The following is an 18430-nucleotide window of genomic DNA, read 5'->3' on the forward strand; positions in this document are numbered from 1 at the left end:
GTGTGTGTGTATGTGTGTGTGATCCAGCAGAGAATGCTCATTATGGGCCACGGACTCGGGGTGTGGGCCAGGCCTGGTCACTTGCCCTCCAGACTGTTTTTTCCTCTGAGTTGGGCATCCACCCTTGGAGCCACCCCGGAACCACAGTTTCCGGACTGTGCCAGAGGACCCACCTGCTCTCCCGGCGGAAGAGACCCATCTATGGTTTGAGGACAGCTGGCACCGTCCTGGGTTGCCTAAGTATCGGCATGGATGTGATCCTGAGTCGCATGGTGCTCAGTCTGCGGTTTCCCCTGTAGTCCAGGGCTTGATTATACAGACCTCTTTGGCTGTGTACTGTGTGTGTGTCTGTCCTCGGAGGCTTTGAAGCCCTCCTTCTTGCTGCCACCATAAGCTCTTCCACGCGACCAGCCTATGTGGACTTATCTTTAAGGTCGGACCTTGGTGTTTGGTGGACCATTGAGGGAGCACAAAAGGAAAATTCCCCCTTATGTTCCGCTCTGTGCTCACTGCCTGGTCGGGTCCTGTGGCTACTGCAGCGGATGCTGAGGTGAATTGGTTGAGGGATAGGGAACCCTAGGAAGTGGCTTCTTAGCTACCAGGAGAATCTGTCAGTGGTCCTCACTGCCTGTCCCTCCTTTCTTTCAAGGCTTAGGCAGGCTGATCCTGCCAGACACCCACCCCCTTTTCCCCTTGGCAGACTCTTTCATCCCTGCACAAGCAGGCTTACCCTTACCCTGCCCTCTCCTCTTCTCCCCTGCCTTTTCCACGCTGGCCTCTGCCAGGAGCTAGTGGTAAGGTGGGCAGTTCTCCTTTCTAGTAGAATGTAGGGCTTGGTCACAAGCGTGTTGTGGGCAACTCCCAGAGAGGATCATTTCTGTCAGAGCAAACACTAAACCCTGAAGGGGTCATGATGTTGCTGACCTGGGTGTGGTGCCCTCGAAGCTCAGGCTGCTGTTAACCCCCACTGTCTGCAAGTGGCCTTGGGGGTGACTCACCTTTCTGAGTTTTGGTTCCCGGTAGCGATGATGTACTAGCTGTATGCCTAAGCAGCTTTGGGATAGATGAGTGTTGGGCCTGTGGTATGGTGGCCCCAGGTCCTTGTTGCTAATGTGCAGTCCTGAAGTGGGAGAGGACAACCAGCTTGTGGCCAACAGAAGCTACTGTCAAGTGGGGATGGCAAGGAGGTGTGCTTCTCAGCAGGGTGCCACGTGGAGCTGGCCCTAGAGCTGGCCCCCAATGCAGGCAGGCACTGTGGTATCCTCGAGGTGCCTGAGGGACATTTAGGCTTCTTCCTGGGTGTGGTGTTGTGGTGTGTTCCCTCACAGACCAGGAAGTTAGAGTAGATAGAGCATACAGCTTGTGTTTTATTTAATTTTGAAAAAAAAAAACTCAAGGAACCTGCAAAAGACAACAACAACAACAACACATGCATGCACACATGCATGTGCACATGCACCCCTGGATATCCCTGGAATTCGGTCCTTCTGTCAGGTGGCAGGCAGAGAGGCCACTGTCTGCCCAGTGGAGAATGGTACCTCTCATTAAGCCTGGGCCTCACTTAGCCCTAGTGACAACGTCTCCAGTTCCAGAAATTTCAGACTCTTACGACTGAAACTCTTACTCCGCAGCACCCTTTTATGCCGTGGTCCCTTCTACCTGGCTTGGTCAGCTCGGGCCTTCCTCAGTCATGGTCAAGTGAGTTCTGTTTGGCCTTCACCCTGACCTCTTAGCAGGAGTCGAGATACTTATAAAAGCATGCCAGGAACTTTGCCTACTTGGTACCCTCCTATTCATCCCCCCAAATCCAAATTTGAGTTTTAGATGCCACTTCCTTGACCTCCCCAAGACACCTTCTCTCTTCCTTCTCTCCTCACACTGGACCCTGACTCGGAAACCCTTTGCCCACAGTGCCTGTCTTTGTTCTGAAAGTGGCAGTTCCTAAGCTTCATCCGCCCAGGTCCCCGAGTGTCTTCAATACCCCCGTGATCCAGTGGTTCAGGACTGATTCTTAGGCTCAGAGACAGCACCAGGTTGTCAGTGTGCAGGGCCTCTACAGAACAGACGGGCTACTTTTGCTTTGTCTTCCTGCACTTGAATTCAGTTAATCCTGGGTCGCCTGCCTAAATGGGCCAGTGCCCCTGACCTCAGCCCTGCCAGCTGTGTATATTACTGTTCATATTCTTTGCGCTCTCCCGAGGTCACAATGCCTTCCCCTTTTCCTCTTTGCTGGCTGCATTTGCTCATGCTCCACAAGGGGGCGCCTGAGACCGCTTCTTCCTGGCCTGGAGATTTCTGCAGGCTCTGGAACCTCTGATTGCACCCGGAACACGGTTGAGAGGGGGAGAAGCCGCCCAGAGACCTGGGAGGGAGATGTGCCTCACAGACCGTCTGGATGTCAGGAAGAGCCTCCGTGTACTGACTGTTCCCAGCTGTGGTGGGTTAGGACTCCTGACAGCTGTCAATAGGGGAAAGGCTGAAGTCCTCCATGTCCCTTGGGCTCCCGGGGCTGTCTGTTAGCGTCGAAGATTCCTTTGGCTTCCTTCTCCCTTGAGATGGCTTCTTCGGGGCTGTGGGAAATATGAAGTTAGAAGAGGCATGAAAATGGCCCTGTGGTCTTGTTTCTCCTCCCTAGATGTTTCTCTGGCTTTTAGCTTCTATCTAGGCTTAGGAAAGCTAAACTCCATGAAGCCAGCTGGCCACTCTTGTTCCTAACAAGGTGTTGAGTGGCTGGAGCATGGGAGGAGAGTCACAAGAGTATGGTTCTCACAGAGCCCAGCCCCAAAGTCTCCCTCACTGCCACAGGGTGGCTGGACTGTGACTACAAGGGAGGGGCATCTGGCTCTGGGCAGGTCACACCCAGGACCTACTGAGATGGTAGGTCTACAAAGCAGACCTGTGGCTTTGGACCAATTCACATACCAAGCCTCAGTTTCCCCATCTGTCATATAGTGCCAATTCTACCCGCTGGGTGAATTTGTAGGCCTAAAGTAGAGACAACTACATACCCCTCCCACTCTGCATGGCTCAGGGTAATGCTGGGATGTGTGTCACCCTGCTAGGTAAAGCAGGATCCTTACAATGAGCTTGTTCCCATTGACTACCAGGCAGTGTCCGGGAATGGAGGAGTGCTACCCACAGGGTGCCTGGAGCTAGCTGTCCCTGGCCCAATTCTACCTGGGAGGACAGGGGAGGGGGGCTGGCTTGCGAGTGTGAAAGGTGCAAGCACACACTGGGAACCCAGGTGAGCCACACCCACTCCATGTCGCACACAGCAGGAAGTGCTTGGAAATGACACAGGCACCCTGGCCTCCACTCGGAGCAAACACAGGCTGCGGTCAGTCCCTTTCCAGCAACAATGGCTTATTGTGGCCCCAGCCCAGCCTGCTGAGCTGTAGCCTGGGCAAACATAGGCCACATGCATATTAGCTTAGGTGTTCAAAGACTCACCATTGTGCATTGGAGCAGGAAGTGTCATGATTCTCATACCCGGGACCAGTCTGAGATTCCTGCTATCTTATCGGGCAGAGCTGAACTCAAAGGCACCGCCCTGAGCAAACACATGAGCAACCCTAACCCCCAAGGAACACAGGGACAGAGGATGTGGCTGCCCAAAGGTGTACAAGAGGGTCCAAGGATGCCAGTCCCAAGGAGCTGCTTCCAGGGGGACAGTAATCAATGTCTTCGGTTCCACTCTTCCCCCCGCCCCACTTTTTGAGACAGGGGCTCACTCATAATAGCATAGGCTGGCCTTGATCTTACTGCAGCTGAAGAGGACAACATGATTTACGTTGTTTCCTGTGGTTGGGTTTAGCGGTGCATACTTTTAATCCTAGCACTCAGGAGACAGAGGCAGGACAGTCTCTGTGAGTGTGAGGTCTCTCTGGTCTGCAGAGGAAGTTCCAGACCAGTCAGGGCTACATAATGAGAGCCTGTCTCAAAACAAAAAACCCAAAATATTGTTCCCTGTGGAAGATGTCAATTTTTTTTTTCAGTGTTGGGGTTAGAATCCAGGGCCTCATGCATGCCAGGAAAGCCTTCTACCAGCTGAGATGCACCCCCAGCCCCTTTCAGCTCTGCTCTTCTCCCACTGAAGTTTTATAGAGCGCTGGTGTTGGTGCTCTTGAGGGAAGGAAGCTAAGGCCCAGGAGTACTGCCAGGAGGCCATGTGGTCGGGATTCACAGAGGTCTCTACTGGGGAGGTTCAGGGGTTCCGTCAGGCTCTCGCTGGTCCCCAGATGCCATTCTCCAGGGGTCTAGGAGAGGCACCTACCATATATGTTGCTCTATTTGCCCTTCCAGGAGGCAGGTACCTTTGTCCTGAAGATCTGAGGTCCGCTTCCTCTTCTGCTGTGGACCCTGTTGATGGCCTTCAGCCTGTCTCTCTCCTGGCATGCTTGACTCTGTGCTTGCCTCAGAGGTCAGTCCCATCTGGGCAGAAGGAAACACACTCAGGGCAAGGAACAACCCCTCTCCTGCCTGCTGCCAGGGTAACTTTGAATGAATGGTTGAGGACCTACCTTGGTGTCTGACTCTTCCAGTTGCTGCAGCTCTGGCCTCTGTGCCCTAACCTTGCTGGGCTCTGAAAGACACGAATGGAGTCAGCCAGACTGGTGGCCCTAGACATGGTGTCCCAGGACAATGAGAATAACTCTTCAGTTGAAGACACAGAGGAGCTGGTAACCTTCCTCAAGGCTTTTGCTGGAGATCTGAATCCAGGCCCCCCCACTAGATAACCTCCTGCTTGACTCCTACAGCCCTGTGGGTTGGTGCCTTCCCTTCCTCAAATGAGAAGAGAGCAATACTTCTGAGCCTCAGAGCCTCTATCCACAATGGGAGAGACCACGCTGGAGGCCAGCAGGCTGCCAATCACTCCCTTTCCCTCTACACATCTCTTCCCACTGCACATCATATTTCACAGCACATCCCATCCCACTGCAATCCTTCCCACTGCAATTCCTTCCTGCTGCACATCCCATCTCACTGCACATCCTTCCCACTGCAATCCTTCCCACTGCAATCCCTTCCCACTGCAATCCCTTCTCACTGCACATCCCATCCCACTGCACATCCCATCCCACTGCACATCCCTTCCCACTGCAATCCTTCCCACTGCAATCCCTTCCTGCTGCACATCCCATCCCACTGCACATCCGTTCCCACTGCAATCCCTTCCCACTGCAATCCCATCCCACTGCACATCCATGCCCACTGCACATCCATCCCCACTGCACATCCGTTCTCGCTGCAATCCCTTCCTGCTGCAATCCCTTCCTGCTGCAATCCGTTCCCACTGCAATCCCTTCCCGCTGCACATCCGTTCCCACTGCAATCCCTTCCTGCTGCAATCCCTTCCCGCTGCACATCCGTTCCCGCTGCAATCCCTTCCCGCTGCACATCCGTTCCCACTGCAATCCCTTCCTGCTGCAATCCCTTCCCACTGCACATCCCTTCCCACTGCAATCCCTTCCCACTGCACATCCCATTCCACTGCACATCCATTCCCACTGCACATCCATTCCCACTGCACATCCCATTCCACTGCACATCCGTTCCCACTGCACACCCTTCCCACTGCACATCCGTTCCCACTGCACACCCTTCCCTCTACACATCCATTCCCACTGCACATCAGTTCCCACTGCACACCCTTCCCACTGCACATCCCTTCCCACTGCACATCCTTCCCACTGCACATCCCATCCCACTGCACATCCCATCTCACTTCACATCCTTCCCACTGCACATCCCATCCCACTGCACATCCCATCTCACTTCACATCCGTTCCCACTGCAATCCCTTCCCGCTGCACATCCTTCCCACTGCACATCCCATCTCACTTCACATCCATTCCCACTACACATCCGTTCCCACTGTACATCCTTCCCACTGCACATCCGTTCCCACTGCACATCCCATCCCACTGCACATCCTTCCCACTGCACATCCCATCCCACTGCACATCCCATCTCACTTCACATCCGTTCCCACTGCAATCCCTTCCCGCTGCACATCCTTCCCACTGCACATCCCATCTCACTTCACATCCATTCCCACTACACATCCGTTCCCACTGTACATCCTTCCCACTGTACATCCTTCCCACTGCACATCCGTTCCCACTGCACATCCCATTTCACTGCACATCCTTTCCCACTGCAATCCCTTCCCACTGCAATCCTTTCCCGCTGCACATCCCATCTCACTTCACATCTGTTCCCACTGTACATCCGTTCCCACTGCACACCCTTCCCACTGCACATCCATTCCCACTATACACCCTTCCCTCTACACATCCATTCCCACTGCACATCCGTTCCCACTGCACACCCTTCCCACTGCACATCCGTTCCCACTGTACACCCTTCCCTCTACACATCCATTCCCACTGCACATCCGTTCCCACTGCACATCCCATTCCACTGCACATCCATTCCCACTGCACATCCATTCCCACTGCACATCCCATTCCACTGCACATCCGTTCCCACTGCACACCCTTCCCACTGCACATCAGTTCCCACTGCACACCCTTCCCTCTACACATCCATTCCCACTGCACATCAGTTCCCACTGCACACCCTTCCCACTGCACATCCGTTCCCACTTGTACACCCTTCCCTCTACACATCCATTCCCACTGCACATCCGTTCCCACTGCACACCCTTCCCACTGCACATCCATTCCCACTGTACACCCTTCCCACTGCACATCCGTTCCCACTGCAATCCCTTCCCACTGCACATCCCTTCCCACTGTACATCCGTTCCCACTACACATCCCTTCCCACTGCACATCAGTTCCCACTGCACATCCCTTCCCACTGCACATCCCTTCTCACTGCACATCAGTTCCCACAGCACATCACTTCCCTCTATACATCCATTCCCACTGCAATCCCTTCCCACTGTACGTTAGTTCCCACTGCACATCCCTTCCCACTGGACTGGTTCTCTGAGTGCTGACTTCACCTGTGGTCCCATCAGTGGCAGGTCTCTGCAAGTGGGGTATTGGCCTTGGTTTTCCTCCAGCCTCCTCTGCTGTCCTTCCAGGAGAGGTCAGGCTGGCATGGGTCCCTGGGAGAAGGTGTGAGGTGTCCTAGGAGAGGCAAATTAATGGTTTGAGTATCTCTCTCTGTGTCTCTGTCTGTCTGTGTGTGTCCCTGAGCCAACTCCATCTTCAGGCTGTAGTAGGTGGATATTCAGTCCTTTCCGGGTGTGAACAGGACCGTTAGGCTGCTCTTTGGCACAAACTGGTGCAGCAGAGAGAAGGCAGCCCAAGGAGATGTGAATGCCATTCTGTAGTGCAATGGCATAGAGAGTAAGGCCAGAACTGGGACCCTTACCTTGGGAGTAGAGTGTTCCTCAGGCTCCTGAGTTCTGGCCTGTGTGTTGCCATTGCTGAGAGTATGGGGGCTGTGAATCACAGGTCTGGACAAGGTGGGCAGCTGGGGGCTGGGAGCGTGGGCAACTGTGGTGTTGAGTGGCAAAGGTTGGCTAGTGGATTTGAGGCTGTCCCGACACCGTCCCCGGTCAGAGAGGTCCAGAGGCTTGTCTGGGGGACAGTCCTGAGTGGTCACATGTATCTCCTTCCTTGGGGGGCTACATTGGCTTGTGGACTGCGGATGCCACCCATCAGGCTGGGCCTCTGTGCTCAAAGCTGTCCTGGGGGCCTCACTCTCAGAGCTCTCAGAATCCGAACCAGCTGGTGGGGAAGATGGCATATTTTCTTGTGTGGATGGGACCCTCAACCTGGCACTGCCTGCCCCTGCCCGTGCCCGCAGCTGCTGCTGAACCAGCAGCAGGTGCAATGCTCCTTCCAGCCGTGGGTCCTGTATGCCCATCAGGGCGCCAGGCTCCTCCCATGCCTCTGCCTCTCTAGTTTTCAGGCCCTGGGGCAGGGGGCTTTTGGCAGCTGTAGCAGGAGCCGGGGGGCTCCTGTGGGGGCTTTGCAGATGCAGAGACAGGTGACGATTCAGGAGGCAGAGGCGATCGGTCTGAAGGGAGCGCTTCAGCGTCTCATAGGCTAGGGCTGATGGCCGAGAGGCCCGCAGGAAGCTAGGGGAAAGAGAAGAGTGACTGGCTAAGTGAGATCCTAGAGGGAAGACAATAGGCACCTCACTTCATGGATGGTCAGGCAAGCCACCTGAGGTCACATGGTCATGGGAGAGGGCGGATTCTCATACCCTCTCTGGAGGCCACTATGTATAGAAGGTGGCAGATTTGGTCAAAAAGGACCCAGAGCATGAACACACTGGGTCCTATGCCTCCTCCTGTGTCTTTAGCTTTAATTGCTGAGGCAGCCTCAGGAGAAGGGAGTCTCAGTTGATGTGCTACCTAGATCTGATTGGCTGATGCATGGGAGATTGTTTGATTATTAACTGATGGAGAGCCCAGCCCATGGCGGGTGTCACCGTCTCCTGGGCAGACACTCCTAGGCTGTGTAAGCTTTTGGTCAGAGTTTTTGCTTATCCCAGCAACAGAAAGTGAATTACAATATCTGGTGGGGAGAGCACCAGCTACCTAGAGTGTCTGATCCCCCTGTCCATCTCCCACAATCCCACTGGCTCCGCTAGGCCATGAGACTGGAGCTTTACCTAGGTCTTCTGAGTGCCCGAGCCAAGGTGTCTACCAGTGTCCTGCCTCTACTATGGGGCAGAAGCAGAGTGTTGCTCACAGTGGTGGGTAGAGCCTCACCTGTCCACAGGGAGGCCATGTTCGTATGGTGGGCTGGGTGGGCTGCTTCTGGTGGTTGGCGGCGGGGGTGTTCCGTTGGCGGTGCCACTGTCCTGTGGGCAGGCCCGGGAGCCAGGCCGCACCACAGCTACTGTCGAGTGCAGCTGGTTGGAGATGCACTGAGGGCTCTGTACAGGGTGGGCGGGTCAGCCTGGCAGGTCATCTCACCCGGGGTTGCCTCCCCCACCTCTTATGAAGCTCAGTGTCCCTGTCTGGCCTGGGGACAGGCCTGATGGGTGTCAAGTTGGCACAAAGTACCTTGAACAAGGCAGGACTATGGGGCCAGCCCACTTGTCAGGATGGCACTGAGTATTGGGGGGAGGGTCAGGGGTCAAGACCATTGTCCTCACCATGTCCAAGGCCCGTGGCTCAGGCAGGTTGGCAGCTGGGGAAATTCTGGCCACTGGGGAAGTCTTGTGGCTTGACACCTTATCTGTGGGAAGAAGAATGACAAGGAGCTAGGGAGACACTGTGGGATCCCCCAGGTGCCCAATCTCCCTGCCTCCCGCTAACCCCATGGACCTGTGCCTGGCTGTTCTTCCTCCGCCTCCTCCGGGTCTCCCTTCCGGTTCCCAGGTGAGGGGGGCAGCATGGGTGATGCGGGCTCTGAGGAGCCCTCCCAGGCCTGGGGTGCAGCCTTGTCTCTGGAGAGGACAGGAGGCCAATGATGAGGATACAGAAGCTAGAGAACTGGGACATCAGGACACCCTGTGGGGCGGGATTCTAAGGACACGGGTCTGCTGAGCGAGCGTCTGGGCCTGTGTTGCCCCCCTCACCGCAGGCTCCGAAGCAGCTTCATTTCTTCCTTCAGGATCTTGTTTTCCTCCCTCAGCCCATTCATCTCATTGGCTGCAAAGAGTGGTGGCGATTAGCGAGGTCATGGGGCAGGATGGAGACAGGACTCCCACAGCACCAGAGAGGCTCTCATTGTCTTGCTCTAGTCTGGCTCATAGCAGGCAGGAGTATAAAACTGGCTGTAGGTGTGGACTGTGGGATGGTGTTGAGTGAACCTCTGCCTGCGGTCTGCAGAAGGATGAGGTCAACACTCCAGCTTGTCCCTAGAGCTCCCTCAGGAAGGTCAGGAGAGTGGGGATGCCCTCGCCCAGGAATTGGTGTGATGACTGGGAGTCATGCCTCCTCCTTTCCCTGTGGCTCTGTGTGGGCTGACCAGGCCCTGGGGTCCCCGGCCTGTGGGTGTGGCTCACTGAGGATGCAGAGGTGCTGCAGGCTCTGCAGGTGTGCACTTTCCAGTTCCAGCTGCTTCTTTCTGGCCAGCTCCTGGGTGACCATGCAGCGATCGCACAGGCCAGCCCTCAGCCTAAGGATAGGAGAAGTCACACTGAGGCAGACATTTGGTTCCTTATGCCCCATTGCCAGGACACGTCCTGCCTTTCCAAACTGTGGTCCATGGTCCCCCAGGCCTGCCTCCTGCTGAGGGCTTAGCATCCCATGTGCGATTAAGTTTGAGGATTTTCTCTTAAGGTTCTGCAAAGCCTGGCTTTGAGACACCTGTCTGGCTTGGTCTGTGCTAAAGGCCCCCAGGTTGACTCTGGGAGGGGGGCCCTCACCTGTTCTCTAGCACCCTCAGGTTCTCCTTCAGTGCCTTCTGCTGCTCCCGGAGCTGGTGGTTTTTGGCAAAGAGCTCTTCTATTCTCTGTGCATCCCTGTGTGGCAAACAGCTGAGGTGGAACACTGGTCTTAATGGCCAGCTTAGCCTGGGTTTGGGTGGGGCCCCCCTTGGCAGCTCCCTGTAGGGATCTCCCTTAGAGTGTGGCCCTTCTAATGGGGCTCAGTTCCACACCCTCAGATAGAACTGTTCTTATGGCCTATCTTGTCTTCTTGTTACCTTAACTACAGTACATATGGACCCTGGTCTAGTCCATTGTTTCTCAACCTGGGGATCGCAACTCCTTGGTGTGTGTGGGGGGGTGGTGTCAAACAACTCTTTTATAAGGATCATTGGAAAGCAAAGATATCTACATTATGATCCATTAATAATAGCAAAATTACAGTTCTGAAGTAGCAATGAAAATAATTTTATGGTAGCCTGGCAGTGGTGGCGCACGCCTTTAATCCCAGCACTCGGGAGGCAGAGACAGGCAGATCTTTGTGAGTTCGAGGCCAGCCTGGTCTACAAGAGCTAGTTCCAGGACAGGCTCCAAAGCTATAGAGAAACCCTGTCTCGAAAAACCAAAATAAATACATAAATAAATAAAAATAAAAAAAGAAAATAATCTTATGGTTGGGGGTCAGCACAACATGAGGGGTAACTGTGTTAAAGGACCACAGTGTTAGGAAGGTTGAGAGTCACTCATTTAGCCAGAGATGGGACACAGGAAGGGGACCTGCAGGAAGGTCAGCCACCAGCAATTGAGGCTATGCGTTGGGACCCACAATAAGTACTGTGACGGGGGCTTTGGTCTCACTAGGTCTCCAAGTGGAGGGCCACGCCAGACCCGTTGGGGCTAACATCTCAATGGTCTAGTCCCGGCTCTACCACATAAACAGTGTCACCTGGCCAAGAGACTCCCTGTCCCCTTGGGGGCAGTGTGGGTGGCCATGGCCTGTGAGAACAGCTGCCCTCCTGTCTGCTCTGCTGGTTCGGCTGGGTTGACTCACCGGCACCGCTCTGAGTTCAGTTCTAGAAGTTTGTTCTGCAGGCCTAGCAGAGAAGATAGACAGGTACAGGTCAGGTCCAGATGCTTCCCACAGCACCGGTGGGGCTGAGGCATGAGGTGGCAACTCCTGCCCTGGTCGTCACATGGGATCCTCTCCAGACTCCTGCTCACTGACACCCACCCCATCTGCACCAGCGGCCCAAATGCTCTGACTTCCTGAACTGAGGCCGGGGTCCCTAACTTAGCGTTTAATTAGCGGTTGACAGAGACCTGGTCCTGGAAGTGGTTGGCTGCCTGGCAGGAGCAGAGCATCCAAGAGTGGCTATTTTTTGGGGGGGGTGGTAGTGCTAGTGTTAGGGAGGGGAAGCTAGATACACCCCTAACTTCAGGACCTGCCAGTGTCTACTGGGTCTACTGAGGTTCTGTTCGGTCTTCAGAGCAGCTCGACCTTAGGGTGGGTCTAGCCATCTACTCTCTCAGCAGCAACAAGTTCTTTGCCCCCAGGGTTCAGCAGCCTCTGCCCCACCCTGAGTTCCTGTGTAGCCAACCAAGTCTCTCAGGTATGGTGAAGATTGTCTGACAGCCCAAACCAACTGCCAAAAGAAGATCCACTCCTCTTTAGGGAGTGTTCTCATCTTGGTCAGTGCTGGCTCTTCACCTCTCAAGATGAAATCCTATTAACCATAGCTCGTATCCCCAGGCACACGTGGCCAGGTATTGTTTCTGTTGCTTCTGGGACATTTCCTGAAACATTAGATGTACAATCAACAGGCCTTCAGAGCAAGTTCTCACTGACACACCTCTTTGGGATCCAGTGAGACTGATCCCAGCCTGGGTAGGCCTGGGGGTTCTCAGAAGGACAGAGTGGCTTCTTCCCTGAGGCTTGGGGGAGTGTCTGGCTTCCTCGACCTTCAGTTGGCTCTTCCTGGAAGGCCTCCCAGGACTGAATTGGAATTGTAATGAGGTGGGTGGAGGGCACCCTGATGGCTGGGGAACTTAGCAGGGGCTGGAGGGTGAGGGAGTGTCTGTTCAGTGCCCTAGACACTTCCTATGGCCTTAGGAGCTCTAGAATGGGAGACTGCCCTCCGAGTTAGGAGATATTGTGCTGGACCTGCTAGTCCTCTGAGAAGACACAGCAGGGCTGTGCTTGGGGGCTGGATGCAGCTTGTGGTCATGAGGTGTTGATGGTGATCTCTGAATAGGTCCCTCTTCCGGTTCACACCATGGGGTGTGGTCTGAAAACATTCTGGATGAGGAAGTGCTCCAGGCCGAGTCTGGATACCGCGCACTTGTGTCCTTTGGTCAGGATTCTGTTTTACAGACAGACCTACTGAGTACTAAAGGGGTATCCTGGAAGTTCCCTAACCTGCCCAGACCCCCAAGACCATCTTCCTATGAGCACAGGGGAGCCTTCTATTAACCACTTACCCAGAACCTCCTTCTCATGGGCCTCCTTCAGTCTGTTCAGTGACTCCATGAAGCTGTCCATGGCTCCTTGTGCGCTGGCCACTCTGCACTAGTCACAGGAGGGTTGGGAGCTCTACTGTCCTTCTGGGTCCAGCCTGTAGGTAGGGGAGTTGGGGAGAAGGTTGATTTAAGTAGGGGCTTGGGCTGAAAAGGAGGAGAGCTCTTCAGGTGTGGGGCAAATGCGTTTTCTGTGAGGGGCTGCCCAGGGGGAGGGGCAGAGAGTGAATGGCTAAAGGTTGGATGGTGGAGGATGGAAGGGTTAAGAGTAAAAACTGCATGGGGTCAGAGTACTGGACGGACTGACTTCTGGAGGCTGAGCTAGGAGTAGGGAGAAGGGCAGTGGATCCTGTGCTACACTGTGGCCGTGGTGGCCACGGGAACTCACCAAGCAAAGACATCTATGGTGTGGGGACAGAAACCAGGAAGAAGATGGGCTCCCAAACTGTTCACAGATCCACCTGGGCTCTAGCTCTCCCAGAGCTGGCTATAGTCCTGGAAGTGACAGTTGGTGGCTCTGTGTTTGGTAGATGAGGGACGCGGGAATGAAGAATTGGGAGGTCCCTCAACCAGGGTCTGGGAGCCAAGGCTCATCTCAAGGAGGGATATCCTTGTGGGCTAACTGCCCCAGCCTTGAGGGGTCAGAGGCTGAGTGTCCCAGTCCTAGGTCACACGACCAGGACCTAGCTGCCTTTTTTCTTCCTTGAATTCAATACGGGTGGGTATCATTTTTTACCATTTAATCCTCAAGATAGCTCCAGGAACTTCTCTCCAAGTGGGGGAACTGAGGTTCAAAGAGGACTTGCCCCCACCTTGTTGGGGGGATGGAGTGGGGATGGGGAGTAGATTTGAACTCAGACTTGATTATTCACCCAGCATGAGCTCAGGATGTTTTCCAGAGGGCTGGTATGTTCAGCTGTGTAGGCCTTACCTTGCTGAAGGCAAGGAGGTGGGACCAGCTGGTTGGGACAAACAGGGCTAGGAAGGGGTTAAGCCAGCACCTGCAATTCCACCCAGACTCGCCCAGCAGGTGGTTCTTCCCCAGTCCCTAGCACCTGCTTTATGGGCTGGGCCAACACCTGTAGAAGAGCCTGTAGGCTGGGGTGAGGTCTATATGGGCTCTGGGTCTATATGCTGTTTAGTTTCTTCATTCTAGCCTATGGCACAGACCACTAGGCTGTTACTCTCAAGGTCCCCAAAGAGCAGTCCTGAATTCTCTGCTGGACACTGGCTTAGTTCCCTCAGATCTCCATGGTGTGTCCTGTCCAGGGACCCAGGGCCGTGACAAGATCAAACAAGGTCGTCTTGATCCAGGGTAACATTGCTCTAGGGATGACGTGACTTCCCTGGTAATCAGATGACAGAGACACATACAACTGAGATAAAGTGGAACTCAGTTTCCTGGGCCCCTGCCGTGCCTAGGGTGTCCCTGTGCCCAGCTTCTACCATTCTAGACTTTTAGGGGTCCAGGCAGGGAAAGGAAATGGAGGGTGGTAGATGCCTGGATGCATCCTTCAAGCCATTTTGGTGCAGAAATGGGCACCCATGGGAGGAATGAACCTGGCTTTTAAGAATACACAGGCCCATGCCCAGAAGCCTTGTGCCAACAGAGTGGCTGTCCCCAGGAGGCCTGCTCTGTGAGTCTTGGGAATGCAGGGAGCTCTGTAGGTGGGAGTGGGTCTCTTCAGAGGCCATGGCTGTCTTTGCATCCAGCTGTAGGGAGCTGTGAAGTAAGAAGCCTGCAAAGGTGATAAGCTTGGTGCGATCTTCAACCCAGAAGGGTGGGACCCAGGAATGTGTGAGGGTGCTTTGGGGCTGCAAAAATGCAGAGTGGTAATGGGGGTAGGCAGAGATATGAACCTTAACCCTGAACCTTAGGTCCCTAGACAGGGCCCTCACTCTTGACATCCAGGTTGGAATGTCTGTGTGGGCACTGAGCCCTTGGGAAGGAGCTGGTGGAGGGACAAGGCAGCAGAACAGCTTCTGCTCCATCTTTTGCTGCTGCCAGAGCAGTTGGGGAGGCAGAGACGACATTGGGAGCAGCTGCCACCTACAAAGACATTACACACCTTCAGGCCAATCTGCCTCCCTTTGTCTGTGAAGATGCAGGGACAGAGGTGGTTTGTTTAGAATTAAAGCCGGCAAGAGGCAGGAGGATGTGAGATATGGCTGGCTTCTACATGGACAGGTTGAGTGCTATTCGAACCAACTCAGTGCGGCTCACCAGAACCAGACAGAGCACGTCCCTAAGCCAGATCGCTCCCCTGTCAGTGCTTAGGAAAGCACTCTACAGTGAGGAAGCCTGAGGGATGGCAGAAGCTTGCTATCACAAGTTCTCACCAGGAGGCATACTCTAAGCTCCGCCTGCCTCCCCGGGGAGCCAACTTGAGCCTCAGGTTCCCTCCCCTTCTTTCCCCATCCCCACCCCCAGTCCCTTACTTGAATCTCCACCTACTCCATGGCACCTCTACTTGTCTCAAGAGCCCCTATCAGCACCTTCAGGTCCCCTTTTACCTTCTAAGGCACGTATATGCTCCATGGGGGCCTCCACTACCCCAAGTGTCCCTACTGCCCTCCCAGGAGCCCCACCTGAACCTTAGACCCCCCCACTTACTCTGTGGGGCCCTACCTGTTCTGTAGAGCCCCCACCTGTTCTTCAGGCTCACCTGCCTCCAAGGAGCCTCAACTGAACCTCAGACCCTTCACCTGTACCTCACAGTTCCCCAGAGGGGCCTCCCATTGCCAGTCACAGCAGACCAGCAGGCTGGTGTCCCAGAGGACACAGGAGTGCTAGCCTAGAGCACTAACCTGGGCTTTGAATACGATTCTTCCTTCCTGTGTATAGCCTCGGGTGAGTTGCTTTGAGCCCCTGTTTCCTCATCTGGGGGTAATGACACACCCATGTCCTGTATTGGGTTTCTGTAAGACTCTCACGGGTATCACATGTTCCAGGCAGAAGTCAGGTGGCCGTATTCTGTGTGTGACAGAGGGAACCCTGAACCTCCTATCTCCCTCATGTACAGCTCCCAGGGGACTAACAGTGCCCTCCCTCCTGGGACAGACCTGAGTCTCACAAACAAAAAGACCTTTTGTAGGAGGACAGATCCCTTCCTGTGTTCTAAGCAGACGGTGGACACAAAATGACCATTAGTCCGTGGGTTTTGGTGGCCATTCCCAGGGAAGGTGCCATGCATTCCCTTCAGGGCAGGGCTCATGGCCCCAGCTGTAACTCCCAATAAGAACAGATGTGGCAAAGCCCAAGAGGTGGCTCAGTGGCCATACCTAGATGTGTTCTCTGGGGCAGCTGGAGCCCCTGGACTCCTGTCACTGGTGGGTGACGGCAGCTGGCTTCCTTCCCTTCCCAGAATGCTAAATCAGAGACCAACGACTTCCACCCTGCCTGGCTCTCCTCAAAGCCTGGCCCCCTTTCTTCTAGAAGGCCCTCAAGGGAAGAGGACTCTTCAGCAAACCCTCATTCTGTTTCTTTAAGGATGAGCTGTTAGTCAAACCATCTGATGTCCACTTAGCCACAGAAAGCAGCAATGGCCACAGAGGTGGTAATGACGGCAGATGCTGCTGTACACAGTACTGAGGAAATACTGAGTATCCCATGCTACGCATTCAGACTCCAAGACACGGAGCAGACAAGAGGCAGGGAGGCAGAGGCTGGATTTGAACAAGAGTCTGGCTGCTTCCATCTCCTCTCATCCTCTGAATGGGAGACTGAAGGGATGGGCAAAGCATCTCCCACAGTAGCTTTAGCCAAGCTGCTACTCATCTGGCTGTGCCTCAGTTTCCCCATTCATAAACCTGGTGGTGGTGACCACAGAGATAGGAGGAGCCTGATATGAAGTGGGAGCTTCCATGATCCAGGGGACCAGACAGGGACGGGGGGGTGGCTTCTAAGCCCACGTGCTCCCATGTGCACTTCATGGTCACCTATGGCAGCTCTTAATTTATAGAAATCTGAGATTAAGAGATGGTATCTGCCTACCATCATCAGGTCACAAGAGATACAGGCTAGACACACGGGCCTCCCGGCAACCTCTTGGGTCGGTCTGGGTTGCGGCTATGTGGAGAGGTGTCTTCTGATATCTTTCTGACAATAAACCCGCAGAGACAGGTAGCCTCCACAGACAGACAAAGCAACGGCTGGAGAAACCCACATCTGTGTATACATGCCAAAAGTAAATGCCTTTGCACACCATCAGCCCGTCCCCTTTCATGCATACGACCCTTACACGGGGCTAGGGATGGCTGTGTACACACAGGCAGTGGACACAGACATTTTCATGTCTCATGCCTGTGTGCACACAGCCTGCCTGAGGTAGCTTTGCAGCTCAGGTGACAGAAGGTCCTGCAACCTGACTCCATCCTCCCAGACCTGGGGCAGGAGACTAGGAGACTGAGTAGGCCAGTGATTGATCCTACTGTCTCCCACTGCCTGCTGCAGTACTGCAGCTATTGACCCAACTTCAGGGCCTGACAATGTCCCCCTGCCAAGCTCGGAGCTATGGGCGGCTGGACATGGCCTTGTGCTCCCCTCGTCCCCATGACTGCACAGTCTCTGGACTCACAGGGGCTAGGTGGTGAGAGACTGAGGACACTGTGCCTATTAGGGATAGGACACCAGCCTATATCCTAGGCCCTGGAGCCCCCTGCAGAGATTGGGGCCAGAGTGTCTCACCAGGGTTCACGTTTGCTGCTCCCAAAGTTCTGCCCAGGAAACCCTCGAGCCTTCCTCCTCCTTGCTTGGTCCCCAGGAGCAGGCATCAGGCAGTCCTCCTTACCTCCCACAGGTGAAGGCAGGCCAGCCTGCCTGTCCCTGCCTCCCGCCTCCCAGGCCTTCTGCTTCCTGCCTTCTGCCTCAGGGCTGCCTGCTCTGAAGTCTGAGCTGGGTCTCCAGCCCCCAAGGTGAGCACCCCAACAACTCTAGCCCACCCAGCTCCTGGAAGGGCCCTGCCTGCTGTAAGCGTGTACTCACATGGCCTCTTGGCCAGCCTTGGACCTCCAGGGGCCTCGGTCCCGTGTGATCCCCTCCTGGGAGAGATAGGAGCAAGCAGCATGAACTTGCAAGACAGAATTTTGACCAAACCCGCCTGACGGGTTTCCGATTCTCCCAGCCGGGAGCTGCTAGGAGGCAGGGACTGCCCAAAGCCGCTCGACTGGTCTGGCCATCTCAGAGAGAGTGGAAGAACCGGCTGGCCATGAGCATAGAGTTAGATTGTTTCCCCATAATCCCAGCTGCCTGGGTGCCTTAGCTTGACCGTCACGGGGAGCATCCTATGGGGCCCTGGATAGGAGCGCTGGCTAGCCCAGGGGCACAGCCATGCTGTGTGGGCACTTATGAAGGGAGAGGAGATGCTGTTGGCCTTGCCACTTAGGGACTAGATGCTTAGGAGGCCATCATGCTATCTACATTCAGCTTGCCTTGGCTGACCTTCGGCAGGTCAGATTTCCTTGTCTAACCTTGGTTTCCTGGTCTGTGGCCAGGATGGCCGTGGGTAGGTGCAGTTCCCTTGTCCTGACTTGGTTTCTTCATCTGTGGCTTGTGGATAAAAAACAAAACCCAGGCCCTGTGCCTCTAGAGACTACTATTCAGAGAGATTTC

At 54.8% G+C, this 18430-nt stretch overlaps 1 protein-coding gene across 1 annotated transcript; it reads right to left on the minus strand.

Moving 5' to 3' along the window:
- Positions 1–2335: 2335 nt before the first annotated feature.
- Rbbp8nl (RBBP8 N-terminal like) lies at positions 2336–18185 on the minus strand. Its single transcript, XM_075963959.1, has 14 exons — positions 17804–18185; positions 12784–12917; positions 11357–11399; positions 10306–10401; positions 9943–10055; positions 9514–9586; positions 9260–9381; positions 9088–9170; positions 8699–8865; positions 7348–8059; positions 6969–7100; positions 4521–4559; positions 4314–4431; positions 2336–2570 (listed from the first exon to the last, which is right to left on the minus strand). Exons 2-14 carry the CDS (start codon positions 12842–12844, stop codon positions 2443–2445), a joined length of 1887 nt encoding a protein of 628 aa, XP_075820074.1. The 5' UTR covers positions 12845–12917; positions 17804–18185; the 3' UTR covers positions 2336–2442.
- Positions 18186–18430: the final 245 nt, after the last annotated feature.

The sequence above is a fragment of the Microtus pennsylvanicus genome, chromosome 2, assembly GCF_037038515.1.
Source record: "Microtus pennsylvanicus isolate mMicPen1 chromosome 2, mMicPen1.hap1, whole genome shotgun sequence".
Lineage (NCBI taxonomy): Eukaryota > Metazoa > Chordata > Mammalia > Rodentia > Cricetidae > Microtus > Microtus pennsylvanicus.